We start from the raw sequence: 25,898 nt of genomic DNA, 5'->3' as shown, positions 1-25,898 counted from the left end.
TCAAGGTCTTATTTCATTGATTTGAAGAAACACATTTTTCACACTTAACATATCTGACCCCCACAGATCTGTCAGTTTGTCGTACTGTGAGGGCTTGTGTGTTGCTGTGATGCTGGAGGCTATGCCACTGATATTCAAATACCAGCAGGGTCACCCATAGAGGACAGGTTTCAGCTAAGCTTCCAGACTAAGACAGACTAGGAAGAAGGACCCAGCAGTGTACTTCAGTAAAGAATAAGCCAGTGAGAACCTTATGAATACTAGCGGAACACTGACTAATACAGTGCCGGAAGATGAGCCTCTCAGGTTGGAAGGCACTCAAAATACAACTGGGGAAGAGCTGCTCCTCAAAGCAGAGTGGACCTTAAAGATGTGGGTAGAGTTAAGCCTTTGGGACCTTCATTTGCTGATGTGGCTCCACTCAAAATGAGAAGAAACAGCAGCAAACATCCATAAATAACTGGAACCTGGAATGTACGAAGTATGAAACTAAGAAAATTTGAAATCATCAAAAATGAAATGGAATGCATAAAGATTGATATCCTAGGCATTCATGAGCTGAAATGGACTGGTATTGGTCATTCTGAATCAGACAATCATATGGTCTACTACGCCAGGAATGACAACTTAAAGAGGAATGGCGTTGCATTCATCGTCAAAAAGAACATTTCAAGATCTACCCTGAAGTACAACTTGGTCAGTGACAGGATAAAATCCGTACGTGTACAAGGAAGACCAGTTAATACGACTACTGCTCAAAATTATGCACCAACCACTAAGGCTAAAGATGAAGAAACTGAAGATTTTTACCAACTTCTGCAGTCTGAAATTGATCGAACATGCAATCAGGATACACTGATAATTACTGGTGACGGGAATGAGCAAGTTGGAAACAAAGAAGAAGGATCAGTAGTTGGAAAATATGGCCTTGGTGATAGAAACAATGCCAGAGATCACATGATAGACTTTTGCGAGACCAATGACTTCTTCATTGCAAAAACCTTTTTGCGCCAACATAAAAGACAACTATATACATGGACCTCACCAGATGGAATACACAGGAATCAAATCCACTACATCTGTGGAACGAGACAACATCATCAGTCAGAACAAGGCCACAGGCTGACTGTGGATCCAACCATACATTGGTCATTTGGAAGTTCAAGTTGAAGCTAAAGAAAAGTAAAACAAGTCCACGAAAGCCAAAGTGCGACTTTAAATATATCCTATCTGAATTTTGACACCATCTCAAGTACAGATGTGACATGTTGAACACTGGAGACTGGACCAGACAAGCTGTGGAATGACATCATACATGAAGAAAGCAAGAGGTCATTAAAAAGATAGGATGGAAAAGACCTAAACAGATGTCAGAAGAGACTCTGAAACTTGCTCTTGAACATCAAGTAGCTAAAGCAAAAGGAAAAAATGATGAAATAAAAGAGCTGAACAGAAGATTTCAAAGGGCGGCTCGAGAAGACAAAGTATTATCATGACATGTGCAAAGACCTGGAGATACAAAACCAAAAGGGAAGGACACGCTCAGCATTTCTCAAGCTGAAAGTACAGAAGAAAGAATTCAAGCCTCAAGTTGCAATACTGAAGGATTCTACGGCGAAAATTTTAAACGACACATGAAGCAACAAAAGAAGATGGAAGGAACAGAGAGTCACTATACCAAAAAGAATTGGTCAACGTTCAGCCATTTCAAGAAGTAACATATGATCAGGAACCGGTAGTACTGAAGAAAGAAGTCCAAGCTGCACTAAAGGCATTGGCGAAAAACAAGGCTCTGGGAACAGACAGAATACTCATTGAGATGTTTTAACAAACCGATGCAGTGCTGGAAGTGCTCACTTGTCCATGTCAAGTCTTCCTGGCCAACTGACTGCAAGAGATCCATATTTACGTCTATTCCCAAGAAAGGTGATCTAATCGAATGCAGAAATTATTGAACAATATCATCAATATCACATGCAAGCAAAATTTTGCTGAAGATCATTCAAAAGCAGCTATAGCAGTGTATCAACAGGGAACTGCCAGAAATTCAAGCCAGATTTAGAAGAGGATGTGGAACAAGGGACATCATTGCTGATGTCAGATAGATCCTGGCTGAAAGCAGAGAATACCAGAAAGATGCTTACCTGTGCTTTATTGACTATGCTAAGGCATTCAACTGTGTGGATCGTAACAAATTATGGATAACATTGCAAAGAATGAGAATTTCAGAACAACTTAATTGTGCTCATGAGGAATCTGTACATAGATCAAGAGGCTGTCGTTGAAACAGAACAACGGGATACTGCATGGTTTAAAGTCAGGAAAGGTGGGTGTCAAGGTTGTATCCTTTTACCATTTTTATGCTGGGCAAATAATCCCAGAAGCTGGACTATGTGAAAAAGAACAGAGAATCAGAATGGGAGGGAGAATCATGAACAACCTATATTATGCAGATGACACAACTGTGCTTGCTAAAAGTGAAGAGGACTTGAACCACTTACTAATGAAGATCAAAGATCATAGCCTTCAGTATGGATTATGCCTCAACATAAAGTAAACAAAAATCCTCACAACTGGACCAATGAGCAACATCATGATAAACGGAGAAAAGATTGAAGTTGTCAAGGATTTCATTTTCCTTGGATCCACAGTCAACAGCCATGGAAGCAGCAGTCAAGAAATCAAAAGAAGCATTGCATTAGGCAAATTGGCTGCAAGAGATCTCTTCAAAGTGTTGAAGAGCAAAGATGTCACCTTGAGGACTATTGCCTCATATGCATGTGAAAACTGGACAATATAAGACCGAAGAATCGACACCTTTGAATTGTGGTGTTGGCAAAGAATATTGAATATACCATGGACTGCCAAAAGAATGAACAAATCTTTCTTGGAAAAAGTACAACCCAAATGCTCCATGGAAGCAAGGATGGCGAGGCTGCATCTCATATACTTTGGGCATGTTGTCAGGAGGACTCAGTCCCTGGAGAAGGACATCGTGCTTGGTAGAAGATCAGTTTAGGGAAGACCCTCAACGAGATGGACTGACACAGTGGTTGCAACAATGGGCTCAAGCATAGCACCAATTGTGAGGATGGTGCAGGATCGGGCAGTGTTTCGTTCTGCTGTGCACAGTATCGCTATGAGTTGGAACCTGCTTGATGGCACCTAACAACAATGGCATATCTGAAATTGACTTGTATCTCATAATTGATTTCGGTGAGATGTAGTCATTACATACTTGTAATCACATATGAGTGGGTATCAAAATTTTAAGAATAGGTATCGGTGTCTTGGAAGAAAACCCTAGAGCTAATAATGGGCAATCTTTTAAGAAAGACTACAGTGCTAATGTTCTTAACAGAGAATAATATGATGTAGCAAAACATGGACACTGAGACTCTGAATTGAAAAGTAAGTCAGAAGTGTTGGATTCTGAATGTGAAGTTTTTGGAGCACCTCAGCCAATTAATTTTGGTTGTATTTTTTGGGGTATGTACAGGGGTAATACATGATTTTTTTTAAAAAGTCTAAATAAAAGAGCTCTTCAATAACTATAAAAGTACCAAGCAATAAAGAGCCATCCCATAGTTAAGCTGGAATTTTTTCTTTCTTAGTAGTACATAATATAATGGTATATTTTAATATAACATAACATAATATTTGTATTTTAATAAAATTGCATCTTAGCTTCAGTGAAACACTACTCAAGAAAACACTGAATCAATTTTCACAGCTGTTAGTCTCATTCTTTCTATTAATGTCTTCCACTAAAATTTGATTTAAATAATGGAATCAATAAAAGGACAATAACCAATCCTAAGAATAAAGCCTTTGATTTAAAGTAATGATAAAAAAAAAAAAAGCATATGCCACTCCATAGAAGTGGAATATTAAACTAATGCTGTGCTCTGGCTAATCTAGGCTTTGAGTTTATCAAGTCCTCTGGTGATATTAGTTTGGTCACTGATCTTTCCATACAAAGCATGATTTCTTGCCTATTCTATTTAATATTTTTTTATAGAGTGCTAACTATATGTCAGGCACTGTATTAGGCACTGGGGATAAACATGGCCCTTGCCTTCTTGGTGTTCAGCATCTACTAGGAAAGCCTGACAATAAGCCTATGTCACACAGTTTTAAATTGTTATAAATACTGTAAAGGTGGACAAAAACCAAAACCAAAATAAACCCGTTGCTGTTGATTCTGACTCAATTTTAAAATCAGTATTACCTTGTGAAAAGAGTAAAACCTACTATAAAAGTCAATCAAAAATATTTACTGATTATATTAAGCCAGTTGCCCTGGAGTTGGCTCCAATTCATAGCAACCCCAAGTATGTCAGCATAGAACTGGTCCATACGGTTTTCAGTGGCTGATTTTTTGGAAGCAGATCACCACACCTTTCTTCTGCGGAACCTCTGGGTAGACTCGAACCTCTAACGTTTTGGTTAGCAACTGAGTTTGTTAACCATTTGCATACCCCTGGAATCCCACTGATTGTATACTATCTATAAAAGGTAAGGTATACACTATCTCTGGCATGTCCTGAATGATACAGAGGAAGGACTAATGTGATAATGGGAGGAGCGGAGAATATTCTAGAACAAGGACAAATAACCACTACATTAATTGCCTGTATACTAGGAGCCACAGATCTAACATGAACAGAAAATGAATGGGACCTGAATTCCTAAATCTAAATTTCATAATTCCACAAGTTTTCTTTCTGAACTCAACTTCTCCATTAGTGATAATATAGGGTCATTATGAGTTGGAATCGACTTGAAAGCAACGGGTTTGGTTGTCTGGAGCCCTGGTGGTGCAGTGATTAAGACCTACAGCTGCTAACCAAAAGGTCAGCAGTTTGAATTCACCAGCCACTCCTTGGAAACCCTATGGGGCAGTTCTACTATGTCTTACAGTGTCGCCATGAGTCAGAATCCACTTGACAGCAATTTTTTTTTTTTTTAAATAAATGTTGGCTGGGTTTAACTACTATATAGAAGAACATGTAAGATAATGTACATTGACATGTCTTATGAACAGAAAAGTACTATACTAAGTTAAAAAAATCAGTTCAAAAACACAAGAATGGCAAATTTATAATATGATGTTTAGGTACATAAAGTAAAAAAATGGAGAACTGAGTTATGATCATTGTTGATATGGATATCGATTTGTACTGTACATATGATTTACATTTTCTCTTATAGCTTTTTATGTACATGTTTTATCTGTCTTGCCAGACTGTAAGCTCCCTGTGGATGGGAAGCAGATCTTAAACACGGCACTTCACAGGCTTTTAGTAAATATTAGCTGAGCTATCAAGGATCAAAGAGCCCTGGTGGTGCTGTGGTTAAGATCTGGGCTGCTCAACAAAAGGTCAGCAGGTGGGATTGGCCAGCCACTCCTTGGAAACCCTGTGTGGCAGTTCTACTCTGTTCTAGTATGAAAAAAAAAATAATCAACTCGATGGCAAGGTTTTTTTTTGGTTAATAGATGTATCAAATCAGTTAATCCATTTTACAGCACTTTGAGGGTTTGTGTATTTGTGTGTGTTCAAAATTTCATTTACTTGCAAAGGATTTGAGGGGCTTCCTGACATCAAGACTATAGATAAAAAGAGAATAGAACCCACTTTAAACCGGGTAGAAATAACCGGCAGGTAACTTGTTAATTACTACGGCTGGCCTCTGGATGACGTTCCCTGGCAGTCAAAAGAAGGCAACCAGCAGAATCCTACAGCATGGTACTTACTCTACCACAAAGTTAGGCATTTACATTTGTCTCTTTTTTTTTTTTTTTTTTTTTGCAGAGACGAACTTTTCCTTGAACCAAAACTGGCAGGGCACTTTGATCCCGTGGGCCGTCATGTAAGAGTCACCTACAGTCTACGCGAACAACTATGAAACGTCAAGATAGTGCTTTTTAAAGTCTGAGGAAATAATAACCGAGGAAAGGCAGAGTAAACCTGAAGGGCCACTGAAGTCATGTACTTGGTTCACCACTGATTTCTCACAGCAGTAGAAACCTCAGTGCCAGAGCTTGGCAATCTGAAATCAGCACCTGGGTCACTTTATCGCTGCAGTATAGGGTCAGCATAAGTCCAACCACTCGCTGGCAGCCTCAGATTCAGTCTTAATCCACTTCCATCGAGTCATTCCGACGCATAGCGACTCTACAGGATAGAGTAGAGCTGCCCCACAGGGTTTTCCAAGGCTGTAAATCTTTAGGCAAGCAGAATGCCACATCTTTCTCCCGCGCAGCCGGTGGGTTCAAACCACCGACCTTTCAATTAGCAGCCGAGCGCTTCAACCACTGCGCCACAGAGGGTTTCAGGGTGGGCGAATGCTACGGGTTGGAAGTACTGGGGCGGGGGCAGCGTCCTTGGCTGAAGAGGCTCAGGGCCAATTTAGGGCTGCCGCGTCACACAACTCTAGGGGACAGTATTCACGTCGTAGAATGGCAGTCCCCTCCTAGCTGCGGAAACCTCTCCCGCCCCCGACCACGAAGGCGCGGCAGAGGGAACTGAGGCCCCCAATCCCCTAATCTGTGGGTCGCAGGGGGTAACCTCGGTTACCGGGAATAATGCGCTACCATCCCATCCCTTCCCTCAGACCGCGGAGCTCACCCATCAGCAACTGCAGTCTCCGAAGTCTCCACCCCAAGTCTCCCTGCCTCCAGAGCACTGATTGCGATTGGCTTGCACCGCTGTCCCGTTAGCTCTTCCCGAAGTGTTGAGTGGCGTAACTGTCTCGCTCTTGGCCTTGGTCCCTCCCTTCGTTCACCTCTGAAGCTCCGCCCCCGTGACGTCACACGTTGCCGCAGAGCGCGGAGGGGGGGAGTCTCTGGATCCCCCGCCCCCGTCCACTTTCTCCGAGAGGGGCGGCCGGGCTGAGTGCAGGGAAGTGAGGGCTCTTGGTACACAACGTGCCCAGGGCCTTGGCGCGAAGCCCCGCCCCCTCCGCACGCACGCCGAGAAGAAGGGGGTGGGGCCACGTTAGCGTCCGCGCCATCTCAGCCCGGCAGTGGCGGCGAGGCCGGCTCTCGGTGTATGGTTTGCCCTGCCAAGCGCTTCTGCTTGGTGCCAGCAATGGAGGGCGTGCGCTGGGCCTTTTCCTGCGGCACTTGGCTGCCGAGCAGAGCCGAGTGGCTGCTGGCGGTGCGATCGATCCAGCCCGAGGAGAAGGAGCGCATTGGCCAGTTCGTCTTTGCCCGGGATGCTAAGGCAGCCATGGTACTACCGGTCTTTGGTATTTACAGTCAAGGAAGCAGATGCTGGGGGAGGTGGGCCGGGCTGCGGAGACCCACCTTCCTGCCTTAGGGTCGACGCCCGCGCGGTGGCCCGCGTGGGCCGGCCCGGAGCGAGACCTCGTCGGCGCTGCAGTGTGTCCCGTGCGCGTACGGCCTTGTCTCGACGGTCTTTGTAGTCGTCCCGGAGGCCTCAATTGCTGAAAAAATTAGCTCCTCCCCCGTTTATTTGAAAATAGAGACCCTACTACACCATAACATAAGTGATGAAGGCTTACGAAGTAGCATTTTTTTTCCGTAATAATGTTTTTATATTTGTATTTTTAAAATGTTTCCAAATTCTATTTTTTCCTTGGCTTGGGTCCGTACCATATGCTTTATCTGGCTATTAAATATCCCAACAGTCCCCAGGCACCATGCACGTGATGGGCCTTAGAAAATAATTGAATTCGTTTAGCTTTGCACCCCGTGGAACTGAACGAGGCCTGAGCTAGCCTCCATTTACCAAGGAGACTGAACTGCAGGGAGAATGCAGACCCAGGCATACCTTCCTGACTAGATAGTTTGGGAAACAGTATTTTGAATAGAATCATTTATTTAATTTTTTAGTAACAACTGTGAAGATTGCTTACAAAATAAATACCTCTAGTACAGTGGTTTGAAACAACCTCTAAATACCATTGCTGCAAAGACAGTGATTTCTTGGGAATGTCCCTATTTCAAAACACTATCTGTTTGAAATGTGGGCTAACTGATGGTTTTTTGAAGGCGTATTGGTAAATTTTTCTACACTTTTTTTTTTTTAGTAAGATATAGCAAAATGAGCAAATTTCAAAGCCCTGCAATATATAGAAGTTGGTGTTAAAACTGAAGGAAAATAAAAGACCTGAATATTTTACAAAATATTGTGTTACGCTTTGTCATCTTATATCTTTGGTTTCTTTTGTGTGTTTGTGGTCGTTTGTTTCTCAATAATTAATGAGAGTGGGAGAAATTGTATGGAGTATAGATGAAACAAGTCATGAACTGCTAGTTGTTGAAGTTAAATGATGGGTATATAGCATCCAGAATGCTCTTACATATGCCCAAAGATCCAGGTCCAACAGGGCTGCTCACTGGGGATTTTCTTTTTTTTAATATAACAGCAAAACTAGAACCAGCCTGAATGTCCAGTAATAGGGGAATAGTCAACAAGTTATGGTACATTGATGCTATGAAATATGCTACTGTTAAAAAGAGTGCACGGACCAGACTGATACATACATATGTGGGATGATGTCCAGTACATGGCAGAATGCTTCATATAGTATGATCTCATTTATATATATAACAGAAACATACAAACACACTTTTAAACACTTAAAGGACTGGAAGGATCCCTGCTAACTTTTATCATCCTGTTAGCAAGGGAGGGATTTGCTAAGGAGACTGACTTTTTCCTCTGTGTACTTAAAAAAAGAAAAAAAATTTTTTTTTTGCCTAAATCTTAGCAATGCTATAATAATTGCTATTTTAAAAACTTTTAAAGGTCAATATTTTAGATTAGATACCGCAAAAATGTACTTTGATATAGGCAGAGTACCTAAATCTCTAGTAGACATTGATATATACTTAATATTTTATATACTTAACAGGCTGGTCGTCTGATGATAAGGAAATTGGTTGCAGAGAAATTGAACATCCCTTGGAACAATATTCGTTTGCAGAGAACTGCAAAAGGAAAACCAGTCCTTGCAAAGGACTCATTGAATCCTTATCCCAATTTCAACTTCAACATCTCTCATCAAGGGGACTATGCAGTGCTTGCCTCTGAACCTGAGCTGCAAGTTGGAATCGATATAATGAAGACTAGCTTTCCAGGTAATGTTGCATTTTTGTGGCACAGAAATTATAAGTGTCTTGATGTCTCAGTTCTTACTTATTGAGTAATGTCAGGCCAGGATGTTTATTATAGATGTTTAAGTTTAGGAAAAATCTCAATACCCAAAGGTCATGTATATGAGAGAGTGTATTTCTAAAAATACCATATTTCTTTGAATGTTATCACACTTCTGCATAAAGGCTGGATTCTCCATTATGGGAGAATCTATGTAATGGGCTGCCTAGAGGTAAATTGAAAATATAAAGATTTTCTTTTTGAATCATACTTCAGCTTATTATGTAAGATTAAATTCAAAACCATTTTCAAGGACTCCTAAATTTTGTAAAGAACAGTTTTTCAATAGCTCAGTGTAAGTCTTATATTTAAATAATAGATGACACATTGAATTGAACCTAACAAATCATCATTTTTATATAGCACACTATTCAAAAACAGTAATTATGGTGTAAGAATGCTATTTTATTTCTTTCAGTAAGTTGTTAGAGTAAAAAAGAAACCTCGAAAGTGAAGTATGTTGTTGTCCTTAGAGATAACTTGTCTTTGTGCTGTATCTAAATGCAGCTTTTTGTAGTCCATTTATATAAGTAAAAATGAAAAGCACTTGTTAAAATATTTAAGTTGCTTATATATTGCTTTAGAAATTTGTAAGCGGTAGTTTTAGAAGCTGCTACTGTATACTGAGGAGTTCAGTGTACCCAGACAATTTTACTGGGGTACAGACTTTCTCAACTACTCTCATCATCATCACTACTATCATAGCTAACATTTAGTGTGCATTTACTGTGCCAGCAATGCTTTTTTTTATATTCTCTGATTTTTTGGGGAAACTTTGGTGGTGTAGTGGTTAAGAACTGTGGCTACTGACAGCTGCTAACCAAAAGGTCGGCAGTTTGAATCCACCAGGTGCTGCTTGGAAACCATATAAGGCAGTTCTATTCTGTCCTGTAGGGTTGCTATGAGTTGGAACCGAATCGAACCGACTCGACTGCAATGGGTTTGGCTTTTTTTTTTTTCATTTGCTTATCCCAGCCACCCTCTGATGAATGTACTGTTGTCTTTAATCAGAGGATAAGTAACAGTCTAAGAAGAAAGAGCTGTTAATAAGAGAACCAACATCACCCTAATTTCATAGTGCAATTGCTTGATCTCCATGGTGCCTGCCTCACAGGGTCTTCACTTACGTGGTTCCCTCCGTCTGGAAGGCTTTCATTAAGATAAAGTCCACCCACATTTCTGCATGTTGCTATTGGTTGCCCTCAAATCAACTCCGACTCAAGAGGAGTCCATGTGTTGCAGAGTAGAACTGTGCTCCATAAGGTTTTCAATGGCTGTAATCTTAATTGAAGCATATTACCAGGACTTTTCTTCATGGTACTACTGGGTGGGTTTGAACTTCCAACCTTTAGGTTAGCAGTCCATTGTCAACTGTGTAACGTTCAATAAATGTCAAATGACTGTATAAACCTTCTGTGCTAACAATACAGGCTTCAGAATATGTCTGTGAATCTCTACTCTCACTTCTGCTTTCATTGTCTTTGCCTTGCATTTTCCCACTAGCTACTTTTTCTCTCACCTGCTCATAAAGCTTTTTCTCTTACAACTGTGTTCTCAGTGTTGCTCAATAGGAGGGTCTGGGAGTGATTTTGGAAACGTTGTAACAGTTTTTCTTGATCTTGAGTCCATGGGTGAGCTTTAAGGGATTTTTTTTTTAAGTTCCTGAAATTGTTTGCTACATTTTGTATGAATGTGCACTTGTGCATTTTCCTGGGGGGAGGATCTGGTTTTCTTGAGTGCCAAAGAGGGCTTAGTCTAAAAGAATCACTGCTATAAAGGATTCAGATGGGAATGAGCCCATATGCTTTTATAGCTTTCTGCTGTCCTTTCATGAACTTTGTTTTCCCAAAAGCAGAAATTGTTGGAGAAGCCATTACTCCTTAGAATACAGTCAGCACAACTGCACAGTAGTGCTTGTCCAACAAACTGATACCTGCCTGGAAATTATGCCTGCGACGAACAGATTTTATTGCCAGTTGGCATGGTGGGCAATGTTGGCTTATGATTAGTATTGGATAACCAAGTATATTACTAATTGCAACTTTTCATAAATGATAGAAAAGTAGTTGAGCAAAAATTAAAGATTCCATTTCTTGCTCATTATGTACTATTAGACCTTGTTTTTTTTACTTTTTTCTCCCCAGTATTTTTGATTGACTAATTGAGTACTCTTACTTGAGTGATCAACAATACCTAGGTTTTTTCTTATTTAACTGTTTGATTGGCAAAAAGCTTTTAATATTCTCAGTAACGGGAAGAAATATTTTCCATTTGTCACAAGTATTGTTATTATGCATGGACACACCATGATTTCTCGGTGAGGGTGGAAAGTAGGCACTGGTTTGCTTCTTTAGAGAGTCATTTGAATTGCTTTACTTATCAGAGTAACTAAGGAAATTGAGCAAAGGGAAGTCATTGCTGACTGATGGAGGGTAGAACTTAGAAAGGACAGCAATAAGGGAAATACTATAATTTATACTGTTACTGTGTAGTGTCTGTACTTTGTACTGTTACTGGATCTTGAACTTTCAAGATAGAGTCAGGCTTTGGGGCATCATTAGTATATTGAGAGACTCAATTCCATTACTCCAACTTGTCTCTGGGGGTCAGCATCCCATAAGAACTTGGGGCATTTTCTTCCCCCTTTTCTACTAGGTGTAGCTCACTTCCTTTCCCCTCCCACTTCTCCCATTGCTGCTGTGGCTGTGTAGGAGACAATATGTTGATGGACCTAGGAAGCTTTGGGGTTCCTTTTGGCTGCATGCCCACTATTAAAGTGATTATTGCAGCTACCACTTTATGCTCTGCTTAATGGAGAGAGGAACCTTATACAAGGTACATAGTAGGCGCTCACAAAATACTTGTTCACAGAATGACCAGTGTAGAGGGATTATATGACACTGTGGGCCCAAGTATATGTATAATGCCAGTGCAGTACATTTCTAACCCTGCAGGATGCTGTCTTTCAGGTGATTATAATTTGCTGCCTGCAACTGGGAAATTCTGGTTGTTTTTTCCTTCATTTTCTAATTTTTATCTACCATTAAATGCTTCTTGTGCTTATAAAGAAAGGATAGTCTTATGACTTGTTCAGTTCTAGTCTCATATTTACAAAGTACGGTAAGATAAGATAGGCAAGACAGAGTTCAGAAACTATGACCTAAATTTGGGAAAAGACAAATATTTTTTTTCCATGGTTTTTCATTTTCACGTTTATATTTTTATAATAAACTGCTGGATATTAATTGACAATATAAAATGACCCATAAGTATGTTTTTAATATAATACCAATTTCCTAGGTTTGAAATGACTATCACAAAAATGCTCTAGAATAACCATTATTTATTAGCTGAAGTACCAACCCCCCCCCCCAAAAAAAATCATTGTTGAGTTGATTCTGACTCATAGTGACCCTATAAGACAGGGTAGAATTGCCCCATAGAGCTTCCAGGGAACGACTTGTGGATTCAGGCTGCTGACCTTATGGTTAGCAGCTGAGCTCTTAACCGCCGAGCAACCAGGGCTCTAGCACAGTAAGTATAAATTAAGTAGTATCATTTGATAGCTAGGAAGGTGGTAGAGCCTATTTCTTGTCTCCTTCCACCATACTATCTCTCCTGGACTATTTTAATAGTCTCCAAATTAGCTTCCCCTTGTCACTTTTCACCTCACCCAATCAGTGCTTTCTCTGTACAGAGTGGTCTTTTAAAATACAGCAGTTTTCTTAAAACTCTTATGTTGGTTCCCATTGCACATAGAATAATATTTAAGCCCCTTAACGTGACCCTGTTTTCTTGTTCACTATGTCTCCATTCTCATCTCTAGCTGCTCTCCTCTTTGCTTATATTTTCTGTCCATACTGTTTTTTTAATATGTTTGACGTGGCAAATTTTTGCCTATTCAAGGTCATTGAAAAAAAAAACTGATTCATCTGCCTGCTGTTCTCTTTTCTTGATTACCTGAGCCCTGAAGAATGAGTAGCAGCAAATACCTCAGAAATGGACTTTACTGACCACCTGATCTCCCAGAGCATCCTCCTGTTCTTTTGTTTTGTGGCCCTTGTTTGTAGTTATGAGTTATTTGATTATCTGCCTCCCTCATTAGATGACTGTAGGAACCGTGCTTCTTCTGTTCACAGTATACTCAGTACCTACCTACCAGAGTGTGTAGCACATAGCAGGTACTCAGTAAATATTTGTTGAATGTATAAATGATAGGAGGTCAAGGGACCTTTTCCCTCAATTCCTTTAAAAATATTCCTCAAATTTGTTGCAAAGAAAAAATGGGTTTGTAGCCACAATGAAAACCTATATTCATAACAGATTCTAGTTAGAATATGAGCTGTTCTCATCAGTGAGTTTAGGATTAAAAATAGTTCTTTTTTGAGTCTTCTTCCTCACCCCTTCATTTTTCATCCTAGCTGCTTGCTTTCATTTCTATCCCTTTGAGATTCTCTTTTCAACTTGATTGCTGCTGCAATCTATTCCACTATCATTTCTGTCTAGGCTGTGCTACATTCCTCTGGATGTGCATTTCACAGAATGTGCTTTAAAAAAATACAAAACCCATTGCCATTGAGTCGATTCTAACTCACAGCAGCCCCATGTGTTACAGAGTAGAACTGCTCCCTGGAGTTTTCAGGGCTGTCACCTGAATCAAAGCAGATTGCCAGGCCTTTCTTCCCGGATGCTCTTGTATTTGTTGAAACTGCCAACTTTAGATTAGCAGGTGAGGGCAAACCGTTTGTGCTGCTGAGTGATCTTTTTCTGCTATACTTCACCTTTAGAGAGAAAGAAGGATGTTGCTGCCCCTTGTCAGTAACATACAAGAGGTTTTGATCATGTGGTTTGTGAAGCCTATTTTGGCAGCTCAATATTTGGAGAGCTGCCTTGAAATACACAGATGGACATTACTCAATTCCTTATAAATAACTCTGTCCCATTTTCTTGAGAAGAGTGGTGAATTTTTTACTTTATCTGAGATACTGTTTTATATACACATTTTTTGGAGAGGAATTGATGTAGATGGGCTTTGAGGCTGTGGTACTAGTGGGAGGACTTTTTTATAGGTCTGCAGAAGCAGCTAAGGGTATTGGCTCTATATTTTTTTGTGGTAGGTTACTGTTGCCTGTTTAATAAACTTGTTAGTTACTGTGTGGTCTCGATTATTGCAGAACACATAGTGGTTAATGTCTAACATTGTTTTCTGTGTAAGTTTTTTAGTCATATTTTTTCTAGTGTGTTTGCTGCTTGTTAAGTTCATAAATGTGCAATAGAATGATTAAATGGAGTATCATGGTAGTTGTGAATGTGTGATGGTATTAGAAGGATATGTCATCTTTATAGTTTAATAATTATACTGTCTTCAGGTAGTTTAAGGGACGCAGTTACTGTTTTACTGCTATTTCCTGAGCAATTTTAAAAATTCCTGATTCCTAGGTCAACTGTGTTCTTGTTAACAGAATATTCACTCACTGTGTATTTGCAGCAAAATGCCACAGTGTGGTGCTGTTGCGCTTTGGCTGAATATTTACAAAAACCACCTATTTCTGTTGCTGTCAAATCTCTATTTTGTGCAATAGAAAAAATGCTTTCAAAGGTATATGAAGACGTGCTCTTATCAGACACTTTTTTAGTTGTACATAATCAGTTTTATGATTGCTTTCCATTGATTGTGCTAGATTGCTTTTTATGTTAATCAGTTTTTATTAGCATGCAGGTTTAAAGTTTTTTCCTTGATTACCCCATCATCGTATTTAGTTAAAAATCAAAGGGCTTCTTAAAGCTTATAAAATTATAACTTGAAAAAAACCAGCAAACCAGATGACACCGTAGATGGTAACAGGCATAGCTTTTAAAAATTTCAGGCTTTTGGGTATTAATCCATTAAAGCTGCACTGTTACTGAAAGTATGTATATAATGGTCTCTTCCAGTCCAAGCTAGCCGTTACTCTCGTTGCTGTTATTTATACAGTTTGTACCAGAATCCATTCAAGAGGAAACTGAACTCATGCGGGTCTTCTGCTCCCGGGATTTAGAATCTCTAATTTTACTTTTGTCACTATTGTAAGCTACATTACTTTCTGTAAGGTGTTATTTAAGGTGTAATTTGCCAAGACAGTATGTACTAGTCATGCATTTTAACTGAAGAGTTTTTAGTAAGGTGTTTCCAGTTAATAAAATGCTCGGGGATATGCACCAGACTATCAAAGGGTCCGTGGTCCAAAAAGGTTAAGAATCTTCTGTCCTGGGGCTCCTAAGATAACAGTTTAATATTTCAGTTCTGTTAACACGAAATGATTTTGTAGCTTTGCTGGTGTACTTTTAGGAAATAACAGTCTTTTAACATTAATATGAACACATACAAACAGTAGACATCAATTCATTTCTAATGTGGATTAGAATAGAGGGTTAAGGAGTAGAAGAGTTAAATGAGCCTGATGGACTTGCAGATGAGTGAAGTTTGTATTGATCTGAAGGACAAGAGGAGAACATTTTGGGTATTTTGAAATGGGGATGATAGGGGAATTATAAATCATTTTGTGGGAAAACTGACTTTTAATATTTAGTACTTTCAGCCTTTGAGATACCTCTAGGAAAGACACTATAAACTCTTTATAAAGGTAGAAACCTTGTCTTTTTTGCTCATCGTGATGTTCCTGGCATGTAGCACTTGTTAGTTTTTAGAATGAATGATTGTAATAGGAGTTCTAGTGGTTCGTTGAGTTTTCATGGAATAAGTTTGTGATTAAATGCTAGTAAAGTATTAAGTAGGGGAAGTTGACATCTACTTTTTTCCAGATATACTTCTCCCCATAAGAAATGCCCACCGAGAATATAGTGCCATTAGTGAGAGTTCAAGGAGCCTCTGGGTGGTGCAAATGGTTAAGTACTAGACTACTAGCCTAAAGGTTGGCAATTCAGACCCACCCAGAGAATTCTCAGGAGACAGACCTGGCAGCCTGCCTCTGAAAGGTCAGAGCCTTGAAAACTGTATGGACCACATGGGTTCTACTCTGACACACATGGGTTCTCCTTGAGTAAGAATTAATAGCAACAGACATCAACAAAGTAGTCAATCTGCTAATATGAATTGGATAAATAATTGATACCAGCTTTAAGAGTTGTAGTTAACTATTTGGGAATCTCAGGTTTTGGAGTTGGGTATTTTAGAAATGGGAGTTCATGTTTAGAGAAACAAAATTGTAATATTTTAGAAAATACAATAGAGAGTTATATCTTGTATTTTCATTTATACTTATGCCTTTACATCATATCCCTTGAGTTCTGTCTGTCTTCAACTTTTTCTAACTTTGTTAGAGTTCAGTTTTCTCATTTGTAAATAAGGGCATTCAATTACAATCTCAAATGCACACTAAAATTCTGTGACTAAATCCCTGAAGATGGAAGGATGCTGCTAACTAATTTTTGTATCTTCTGAAATTGTACTGTGTAATATGATAGCCACTAGCCGCTGGTGGTGCAGTGGTTAAAGAGCTATGGCTGCAGTTCGAATCCATCAGCTGCTCCTTATAAACCGTATGAGGCAGTTCTGCTCTGGCCTATAGGGTCACTGTGAGTTGGAATGGACTCTACAGCTATGGGTGGCCACATGTGGCTATGCAAATACAAATTTAAGCTAATTAAATTTAAATATAATCAAAATTTCATTTCCTTGGTTACATTAATCACATTTCAAGTGCTCTGTTGCCATATGTGGCTAGTGCCTGCCATATTAGAGCAGATATAGAGCATTCCTCTCACAGAAGGTTTTGTTGGACAGCCCTGCTTCAAAAAATCTGAAATAGTAACTTGCGTATAGTATGCCCTCCAAAAATATTTGATGATTTTAATTGAATTTGTTTATCCCATAAGAAAAATACAGCAACTAAAAGTCTCTTGATCCACAAATGTGTATCAGTTTATGACCCATTTTTCAAATTGCAAAATTGAAAATTCATTTTTTACTTCATTATAGAAATACAGATGTTTGGTGAATTGCATGAAATGTTTCTGTCATAGATAGGAATGGTTTAGTTCTTTGTTTTTGGAGGTGAGGACAGGGAAGACCTATATAGAGGAATGCAGTAGGACAGCTGCATAGCTCCCTCCACCTACTTGTGCATAGGAGAGACCCTCTCTCCACTGGTGATAATGGGGTTAGCAAAATGATTAGAACTCCTGATAAGAGTTCTGGGGTTTGGGATGGAAATTGTGCCATTCATATCCAACATTTACATTTAAAAAGATTTTAGTTCACAAACACCAAATTCTTAAATGAAAAATAAATGCTTCTTGATGTTTTTAGTAGTCAGATAACTTTACCCCACTGTAAATTTGGAACGTTTAAAAGTAAGACATTGATTTTATTTTATGTTTAAAGTTTCTTTAGAATTCTAATCTCTTTAAAAAATATAATTGAGAATTCTGATTCATTAGTTTTCTCAGCAAAGACAGATTTAGAGGGGGTTTTTGTATGTGTTTTGTAACTGAGAGTTGATTTTTAAAGCTATAAGTCTGTGTTAGAATTTGTTCTGTGTAAACAAATTCTTTTTTTAAAAAAAATTCAATAAAATACTCTATTTTAAAAAAGTGATTCAGTAGAATGTTTCATCACTTCCAAAATATTATTTCCATAAAAATACTATGAGAATTCCATATGACCAAAAAAAATGGGCACTGCAAATAAAACATTTATATGGTTTGTATCTTACATTTTATTGCAGAACTTACTCTGTTTATTGTAGCGAAGTGCTCTGGCCCACTGAAAAACAAGACATACTAGAATAAGTAGGTATTTTGCTCTTACATATTTTTGGTTTTCCCAGAGAAGGTTGTTAAAAGATCTTTTTTTTTAATGTTTTCACTTGTCTTCTTAGTGTAACGTGTTCATTATTTTGGTCTAACTAGTCTCAAATGTAGTGAATGCATTCATCTTCGTGAAACAAAAATATACTAAAAAGGAAATGTTTGATTCTTTTCCATTGTTGCCTCTGTTGTTTCTTAAAATTGAGCCAGCTCCTAAGGATGTGACCCTGTGAAGACTCCCAAGGTTACTTACTCTCCATGGTGGTGGATCTTGTCACAAGGAAGGGATCCTTTATTCTATAACACAGGGCTCCCAGTGCATAGCATTGTAGCGGCTGGGTTCCCTGAATCTAGGAACATTGTCTGTCTTCCTGAATTATCTCTAGCACCTCGTATGGCACCTGTTACCTAGGCACTCAGTAAATATTTGTTGGATTAATGAATACTGAGATAATTTTTGTATTATTTAAGTAGAATTTAAAAGTTAAGCCACCATTTCAGGAGGGTTAGACATTGGTCATTTATTTTTAGAATGTTCTGGGATGTTTTGTTTATTGACCAGTGATGCTAAGGAGATGCTTCAGATAAAAAAAATGACTATTTTACAGCCACATCCCAGAAAAGACTTAAGAATTAAAATACGCAGTTTTTATTTGGAAAAGTCATGTTAGAAAACATACTGAAAAACAGTTAATTTGAAAGAAATAAGCGTATATTACTTTTCCAGACACAGTGATAACTTAGAATAAAAGAATGACTTTTAGCTTTCTGCTACTCCTCCCTGCCCCCCAATTACAATAAAGGCATTGTTTCCTTTTTTCTGTCTGTTACATAGTGAAGTAAACATTTAAACTCCAAAGTAGTGTAACTCTATTTTATCAGTGTTTGCTGTGGGTTTCTGATAAATATCCTACCATCCATCGAAAATTTCCTCTTATTCTGGTTATTTATGGCTGCTAAATTTTATCACACTTATTAATAAAAAGATGCTATTTTTCTTCTTAATTAAATTAAATCTAATAATTCAATTTAACTTTACTGATTAATATTAAACCACCTTTCTGTCTCTGAACTAAATCCTTCTTGCTGTGATATGTTACTGTTGTAATTTCCACTTCGATTTATTGGTATTTTATGTAGCTTATTTTGACTATATTAAAAAATAAAATTAATCTGTAGCTTTTTGTGCTGTCTTCAACAGTTTTGGTAATAAAACAGCTATTATTCTGTTATTTTCTCAATTGACAGGTCGCGGTTCAATTTCAGAGTTCTTTCATATTATGAAGAGAAAGTTTACCAACAAAGAGTGGGAAACAATCAGAAGCTTTAAGGACGAATGGATTCAGCTGGATATGTTTTACAGGAATTGGGTATAATTTCTTTCTAATTTGAGAATAAAAGTCCATAATGATTCTAAAATCTTTGAGGAAAAGTACTTCAGTTACCCAGTAGTTCATATAATGATTGAAATAAGTGGGTCGTTATTTGGAAACATCGTGATTTTTGTGCATACTATATTACATTATAATAACGTTTGTTTTAAGAAAATTTAACCTGTAATTAATGCTCAAATAGAAGGTACTTATCGATAAAGCTGAAACCAGGCTTTGTGTTTATCACCGTTTATAAACATTGCTTTTTCTCTTAAAGGAACTCTTACCCTTGAAGTCTGACTTAACACACATTTAGGTGGCATTTACTAAATGCCAGAGACGTTAAGTACTTCATAAGTTAGTTAATTCTCACAGCCAACCTATGAGTAAGGTGTTAGTGTTGTCCCATTTTACAGATAAGGGAATGGAGGCACAGAGAGCTTAAATGATTGGCAACACTGGTTTGTCCTCATGCTACTAAGGGTTGAAAAAAATAGCTTATAACTGTAATGTAGTGTAGTGTAAAAAAATCCAGATGTGTTGGGGCCTGTAGATTTTATGAAAAATTTATCTACTAAATGGTCTAAAGGAAAATCTGTCTCTTTACATCTTAGGCACTGAAAGAAAGCTTCATAAAAGCCATTGGTGTTGGATTAGGATTTGAATTACAACGACTTGAATTTGATATATCACCATTAAATCTGGATATAGGTCAAGTTTATAAAGAAACTCGTTTATTCCTGGATGGGGAGGAAGAAAAAGAATGGATATTTGAGGTAAGAAATGTGTCAAAATTGTTATAACCCTAAGAATTTCCATATCTTTATTGTGTATGCAGTGTTGATATGCAAGGATAGACACAGTAGTCCCTGGGTGGTGCAAATGGTTATTGCGCTGGGCTGCCATCTGAAAGACTGGAGGCTTGAACCCATCCAGAGGTGGCTTAGAAGAAAGGTTTTGGCAATCTACTTCTGAAAAATCAGCCATTAAAAACCCCGTGGAGCACAGTTCTTCCCTGACACACATGGGGTCACTATGAGTCAGAATCAACTTGATGGCTGTTGGTACTGGTAGGCTAGATACAACTGGAATCCAGTCCTGGTGCTGTGAAGGTAAAGTCAGGGATACTGTGAAGGCATATAATGTTTAAGTTGGGACTTGAAAGATGAGTCATAGTGAGTTAAGTAAAAGTGGAAGGGAAGAGGGGCCTAGGCATAGAGAACAGCTCTGGAAAAACCCTGAAATGGAAATAGTTTTGTGTTTATGAAGAACCAAAGGAGGCCACTTTGACTGGACCCTGATGATGAGATTTGATAGAGGTTCCAGATTAGGCTGGTAAAAATCACTCAAGGCGTTTTTGGTGGAATTGAAGATTTTAGTCTCTTTCTGTATTTGATTTTTGTCACTAAAAATTCTTGGTTATTAGAGTAATCCAAGACAAACTCATTAAGCCAAAAAAATTATAGGCTACTGGAGTGGTTCATATAACTCGGTCTCACATTAGCTAGAATTGGCACTGGTACATTCAAAACTTTATTTCTTTCTTTTGCCTTTCTGTATGTCCTGGCTTCAGTTTTCTCCCATCCTTGTTTCTCCTTCTACACACCAGCTTTCTGAACTTCTCTGGTCAGTGTGACAGGAAATGTACTGCCTATCACTCTTGCATATAACAGTAGTTTAAAAACACAAAGATATTGGTGAATTGCCTTTCTGTTTCCAGCCCAAAAGCTCTGGATAAGGGACTCATTGGCCTAGGTGGGTCAGAGACTTATCTCCAGACCAGTCTTGTAGCTACAGGATTAGTCTGCTGTGACTGGCTCAGCTTCAGTCAGATGTCCAGAGCCCAGTGAATAGGTTATAATGTGGTTGGTCTTGCTGTAATCTCCTAAGTAATATGCAGAGAAAGGCAGTTCCCTGAAGAAGGAATTAGTGATGAGTGGGTGAAACAGGAAGCGTTCACTAATTTTATCCAGAGAACTTAACAGGTGTTAAGTAGGGAGTAATAAGATCAGATTTGAATTTTTAGAAGACCACCAACTCTTTTGTCTAAGATGTAAGTGGAGATTAAGGGAGTGAGATGTCAGAGCAGTTGTGAGCTGTGATTTATACGGCCATCTGTTGAGATACAGAACACTGTAGAACAAGTGGGTTGTTGAGTTTGAGATGCCTTAGAAAAACTCGAGTGAAGATGTCAAGTAATCAAATAGAGGGCTGGACTGGAGAGGGGAAAATCCTAATTATTAGCATGTGGATAATAGTTGAAGCCATGGAATTTGCAGTTGAAGCTATCAGATTACCTAAGGAGAGCTCTGAGTTGAAGCTGTCAGATTCCCTGTGGAAAGTACATAAAGTGAGAAGAGAGAAGGGCCTAGGACAGAGGCTGTTAGGAAGTGGGCAGCCATTACCCAAACAACTATTTACATTGTATTTATTTAAAGAGTGTCACATTAACAGATTGTCTTTAAAATGTAAATGTAAATTTTGAATGAAATTTCTCCTTTTGCTATAAATAGAAGTGCTAGACATATCCATGCAGTACTTACTGGGATAGAAAAAGTAGCCCAGTGACCCACTCAAGCCAACCTATATATGAAAAGTGTGTTTACATAGGAGTAAAGGGGTGGTCTTGCTAACATTAGGAAACACTAGGAATCCTGTTTTGGCGTGTTCTCTGAAGTAGAGTCAAATTTGTAGGAAAACTTCCTGTTCTCAGGAGTTTAGAGGTATGTGTGAAGATAGACTCTGGTACTTGTATGAAGTTTGAAGGCAGGATCCTGGTTGGATGGCTCTTGCATGCCGGAAGGGTGGGAAGAGTCACCAACTGGGCCAGCTGCACTTCATCTTTTTGGGAGCAAAGATGTCTGAATTCCAATGGGCCAAGTATGTGCTGTGAAACATGGTAGCTACTGGGCTCGAAGTGTCTTGAAAGGTTCTCAGCCAAGAGGATCCCCAAAAGAAAGAGAGTGAGCATTCTATTATATATTAGTTGCTGAAAACAAGAATTACAAGTCAGCTGTAAAATGCACTTGTAGCACAAGGGGAATGGTGCAGAGCTGAGGAACTGGAAGTGGTTCTCTGAAAATTCCAGATACATCCCACCATTTGGATATTTGCTATAACACAGGGCTCCATGAACTGGATTTCAGGAACGCCCATCATTTCTTTGCCCCTTTCTTCTAGTCTCATTTCCTCTCTGCCTCTCACTCCCCACCCTAGAGAAACCACAGTCGAAGAGGAGGAGTGGAAGAGCAAGGTGACGCCAACGGAAAGAATACAAATTTGTTTTATGATTGAAATAGGATTATTATAGCTAAAAGTGAATAATGAACTATGGGCTTTGCCTAAGGTCTTGTCCAGGAGCTGGAGAGGGCATATTTGAAGGCAGCCATTGAATAATAATTAAGTTCTTGACTGAATACACCTTAGTGTTGCCCACTCAGTGTACCAGTTACAAAAATATGAGTGATTACTTTTACAAAATGTATACCAGTACATATATTTTAAGTGTGGGTGTTTATCGTATGAACTATAAACAGGAGGAGAAAGTGAACCTAACACAGTGAGTATGGTGGTATGGACAGCCAGAGACCAAAGGCTGATGGGAGAGTGAAAAGCATAAGCCAGACGAGCATCCTTGGAATTAAGGAACAATACAGAGGAGGTCCGTGTCAGGGCATCTCTGAAGTGCCTCACAAGTTAAAGAACCAGCCTTTAGGCTTGTCCCTGAGAAAGGGCTACAGTTACAGTGTACAGCTGTAGCTGTCAAGAGTGATCTTTTTTGCTCTTTTCCTTTCCCCCACCCCCTTCCACTGTTACATACTAAAATTTCCCACCCTAGAGAAACAGAGACAGCATAGTGAATGGGGGAGGCTATGGAGTTAGGATGCTCTCTTTCCTTAATGGACATTGCTAGCCCTGAGTTAAGTTTGAGCTAGGGTAGGTGGGAAGAAGATGCTCTGTCAGATGAGATAAAGATTATAATTGGATCAGACTGGACAAAGCATCTTGATTCAGAGAAAATTTAGTACTTGAAAGTGACCAGAAATGTCATATAGAGATCTGTTGAGAATTTTATCCAGGGAAAGGGAAAAATGAGCTATCGGCTCTTGTTTAAAGGGAAATCAGGAAACAGAATGAAGTTTCCTTCTATTCCCACCTTCTGGAGTCTTAACTCCTTTACTAAGCTGAAAACAAAGTAGGAAGAGGGTTTAGCTCCTCCCCTCTTTTATGCCTAAATGAACAATCTGCACAGGACAGTTTGGCAGCACTCTGCTCCCCTCCCCTTTTCCTACTCTGTAGATACTACTTACTGAAACAACCAGTCATATCCACACACCCTTTCCGGTTAAGGTTTTTTCTCGTATCTCTTTGGAGTCTAAGTATACAGACCAGCAAAGAAAGTACTGTTACCTGGGTTGGAGACAGGAAAAATCCCTGGCAAGCAGTACATGTATTAATTAATGTAAGTAGTCAACAAAAGCTGTGAACTGCCTCAGACTCTGATGCATTCTCCTTTTTATAGTGTAAGATTTGATGAGTAAGCTGAAAAGAAAAAGTCTCGTTCTGGCAGGCAGCGTTAAAAGAGTGTCTGCAAGGAATTGGAAACAGAGTTGAGGCCGCATATAACAACCAGCTCCTGGTCTGGATCTGGGAAGGGGTATCTCCTAGCACCAAATGAATGATACAGAAGGCTCAGGTATACTGTCCTTATTCCAGCAAAAAACAGAGGACAGTGTCATCATAGGCCATATAGTAAAATTGTGCACCCCAAAAGAAAAAAGAGCAGTTATTTCCTTGAAGATTCAAACGAAGAATATGAATATAAAAATTAAGAAAATGAGGAGGGTTAAAAATAAAACAACCTCCTTGATATCTTCGATGAACATTCAATATGAGATTGTATCTATGAAGAGGAAGCTGAGAGTCTTAAGACAAAAACAGGACCGTCACTAAAAGAGAGCTGTTAGTGGAAGGTAAATAGTCTGTGAGGTCATCAAGAATAGTGTATAGAAAAGAGGACAAAGAACTTAATCCTGGGACAGATATATATAAGAAGTACACTTCATTGCAGTTGTTAGGTACTGCCGAGTCAGTTTGGACTCACAGCAACCCTGTGTACAACAGAAGGAAACACAGCCCGGTCCTGGACAAACATCACAGTCATTGCTATGTTTGAGCCCATTGTTGTAGCCACTGTGTCACTCCATTTTGTTGAGGGTCTTCCTCTTTTTTTTCTGACCCTCTACCAGGCATGGTGTCTTCCTTCAGGGACTTCTCCCTCCTGATCACACGCCCAAAGTAAGTGAGATGGAGTCTTGCCATCCTTGCTTTTAAGGAGCATCCTGGCTGTACTTCTTCCAAGACAGATTTGTTTGTTCTTCTGGCAGTCCATGGTATATTCAGTGTTTTTTGCCAATACTGTAATTCAAAGGCATCGATTCTTTGGTCTTCCTTATTCATTGTCCAGCTTTTGTATGCATGTGAGATGATTGAAAATACCAAGGCTTGGGTCGGGAGCATCTTAGTCCCCAAAGTGACATCTTTGCTTTTTAACACTTTAAAGAGGTCCTTTGTAGCAGATTTGCCCAGCACAGCACATCATCTGATTTCTTGACTGCTGCTTCCATGGGTGTTGATTGTGGATCCAAGTAAAATGAATTCCTTGACAACTTCAGTCTTTTTCTCCATTTATGCTGTTCCTTATTGGTCTAGTTGTAAGAACTTTTTTTTTTATTTATGTTGAGGTGTAATCCATACTGAAGGCTGTATCCACACTTCATTTAAAAAAAAAAGTTTTTTTGCTACCTTCTAAATAAGAGTTCCAAAACACCTGTCTTTATCCCTTCTTCTCCTGGATAAGCCCTCAATATTAGCAGCCTCAAGCACTCCACCTTCCTGTGTATTGCTACCAAATCTTTTAACTCAGTTTCTTCTATTCTTCAGACTCCTGTTTCTGATTGTTATATGTTTCTATCTGAAAATTCCACAGACATCTCAAATTCTACAGATAGGTCAAAATCATAACTGCCCTTCAAGTTGTTTAACTTCACCTTTCTTTTAATGATATCACCATTTAGTCATCCAAGATGAAAAGCCCAGACCCATTTTTGTTTCCTCCTCCTCTCACCCTACGGCTCCTCTGTTGTCATACAGTGTGGCTACTGTAACATGCTTCCCTTTGAAAACTTACCTGGCTTCTGGCATTTCTGTTGTGTGGACCCCATTTATATCTGACTTGGACTGTTGCATTAGCATCCTGACTGGCCTTTTATTCCATTATGTCATTTCTGCCTTCTTTGGTTTTTAGCCATCATTTCCCTATGAATACTCTACATTGCAAACTGCTCTTTCTTGAACATCGCCAACCCTTCCCTGTTTGTATTCACTTGTACTAATGGTTCCATGACTCCTCCAGTCTCCTTCCTGCCTTCTCTAACAATTTAAGCTCAACCCTAATGCCTTATCTTTATTTCCTCTAAGACCAGCCTTTTTCTTCTTATGACATACCATGTTTTGCCTCCTATTTTCT

The 25,898-nt window shown here is 39.0% G+C and overlaps 2 protein-coding genes across 3 annotated transcripts in view; one reads left to right on the top strand and one right to left on the bottom strand.

The window, feature by feature from the left end:
• Positions 1 to 6,906, bottom strand: part of KBTBD3 (kelch repeat and BTB domain containing 3) — a 36,584-nt gene extending 29,678 nt beyond the window's left edge. The window contains exon 1 of the mRNA XM_049889440.1: positions 6,633 to 6,906. The gene's annotated coding sequence lies outside the window, so the exon portion shown is untranslated. The remainder of the gene's footprint in view (positions 1 to 6,632) is intronic.
• The window catches only part of AASDHPPT (aminoadipate-semialdehyde dehydrogenase-phosphopantetheinyl transferase), a 34,568-nt gene continuing 15,539 nt past the window's right edge, over positions 6,870 to 25,898 (top strand). Inside the window, exons 1-4 of one of the 2 annotated variants that reach the window (XM_049889445.1) lie at positions 6,870 to 7,238; positions 8,887 to 9,112; positions 19,245 to 19,366; positions 19,984 to 20,145. In XM_049889445.1, the coding sequence (XP_049745402.1) occupies positions 7,056 to 7,238; positions 8,887 to 9,112; positions 19,245 to 19,366; positions 19,984 to 20,145 (693 nt within the window). In that variant the 5' untranslated portion in view covers positions 6,870 to 7,055. The remainder of the gene's footprint in view (positions 7,239 to 8,886; positions 9,113 to 19,244; positions 19,367 to 19,983; positions 20,146 to 25,898) is intronic. The other variant, XM_049889444.1, reaches the window with a different exon arrangement.

The sequence above is a fragment of the Elephas maximus genome, chromosome 7, assembly GCF_024166365.1.
Source record: "Elephas maximus indicus isolate mEleMax1 chromosome 7, mEleMax1 primary haplotype, whole genome shotgun sequence".
Taxonomy (NCBI): Eukaryota; Metazoa; Chordata; class Mammalia; order Proboscidea; family Elephantidae; genus Elephas; species Elephas maximus.
This window is presented reverse-complemented; position numbering and strand designations above follow the sequence as displayed.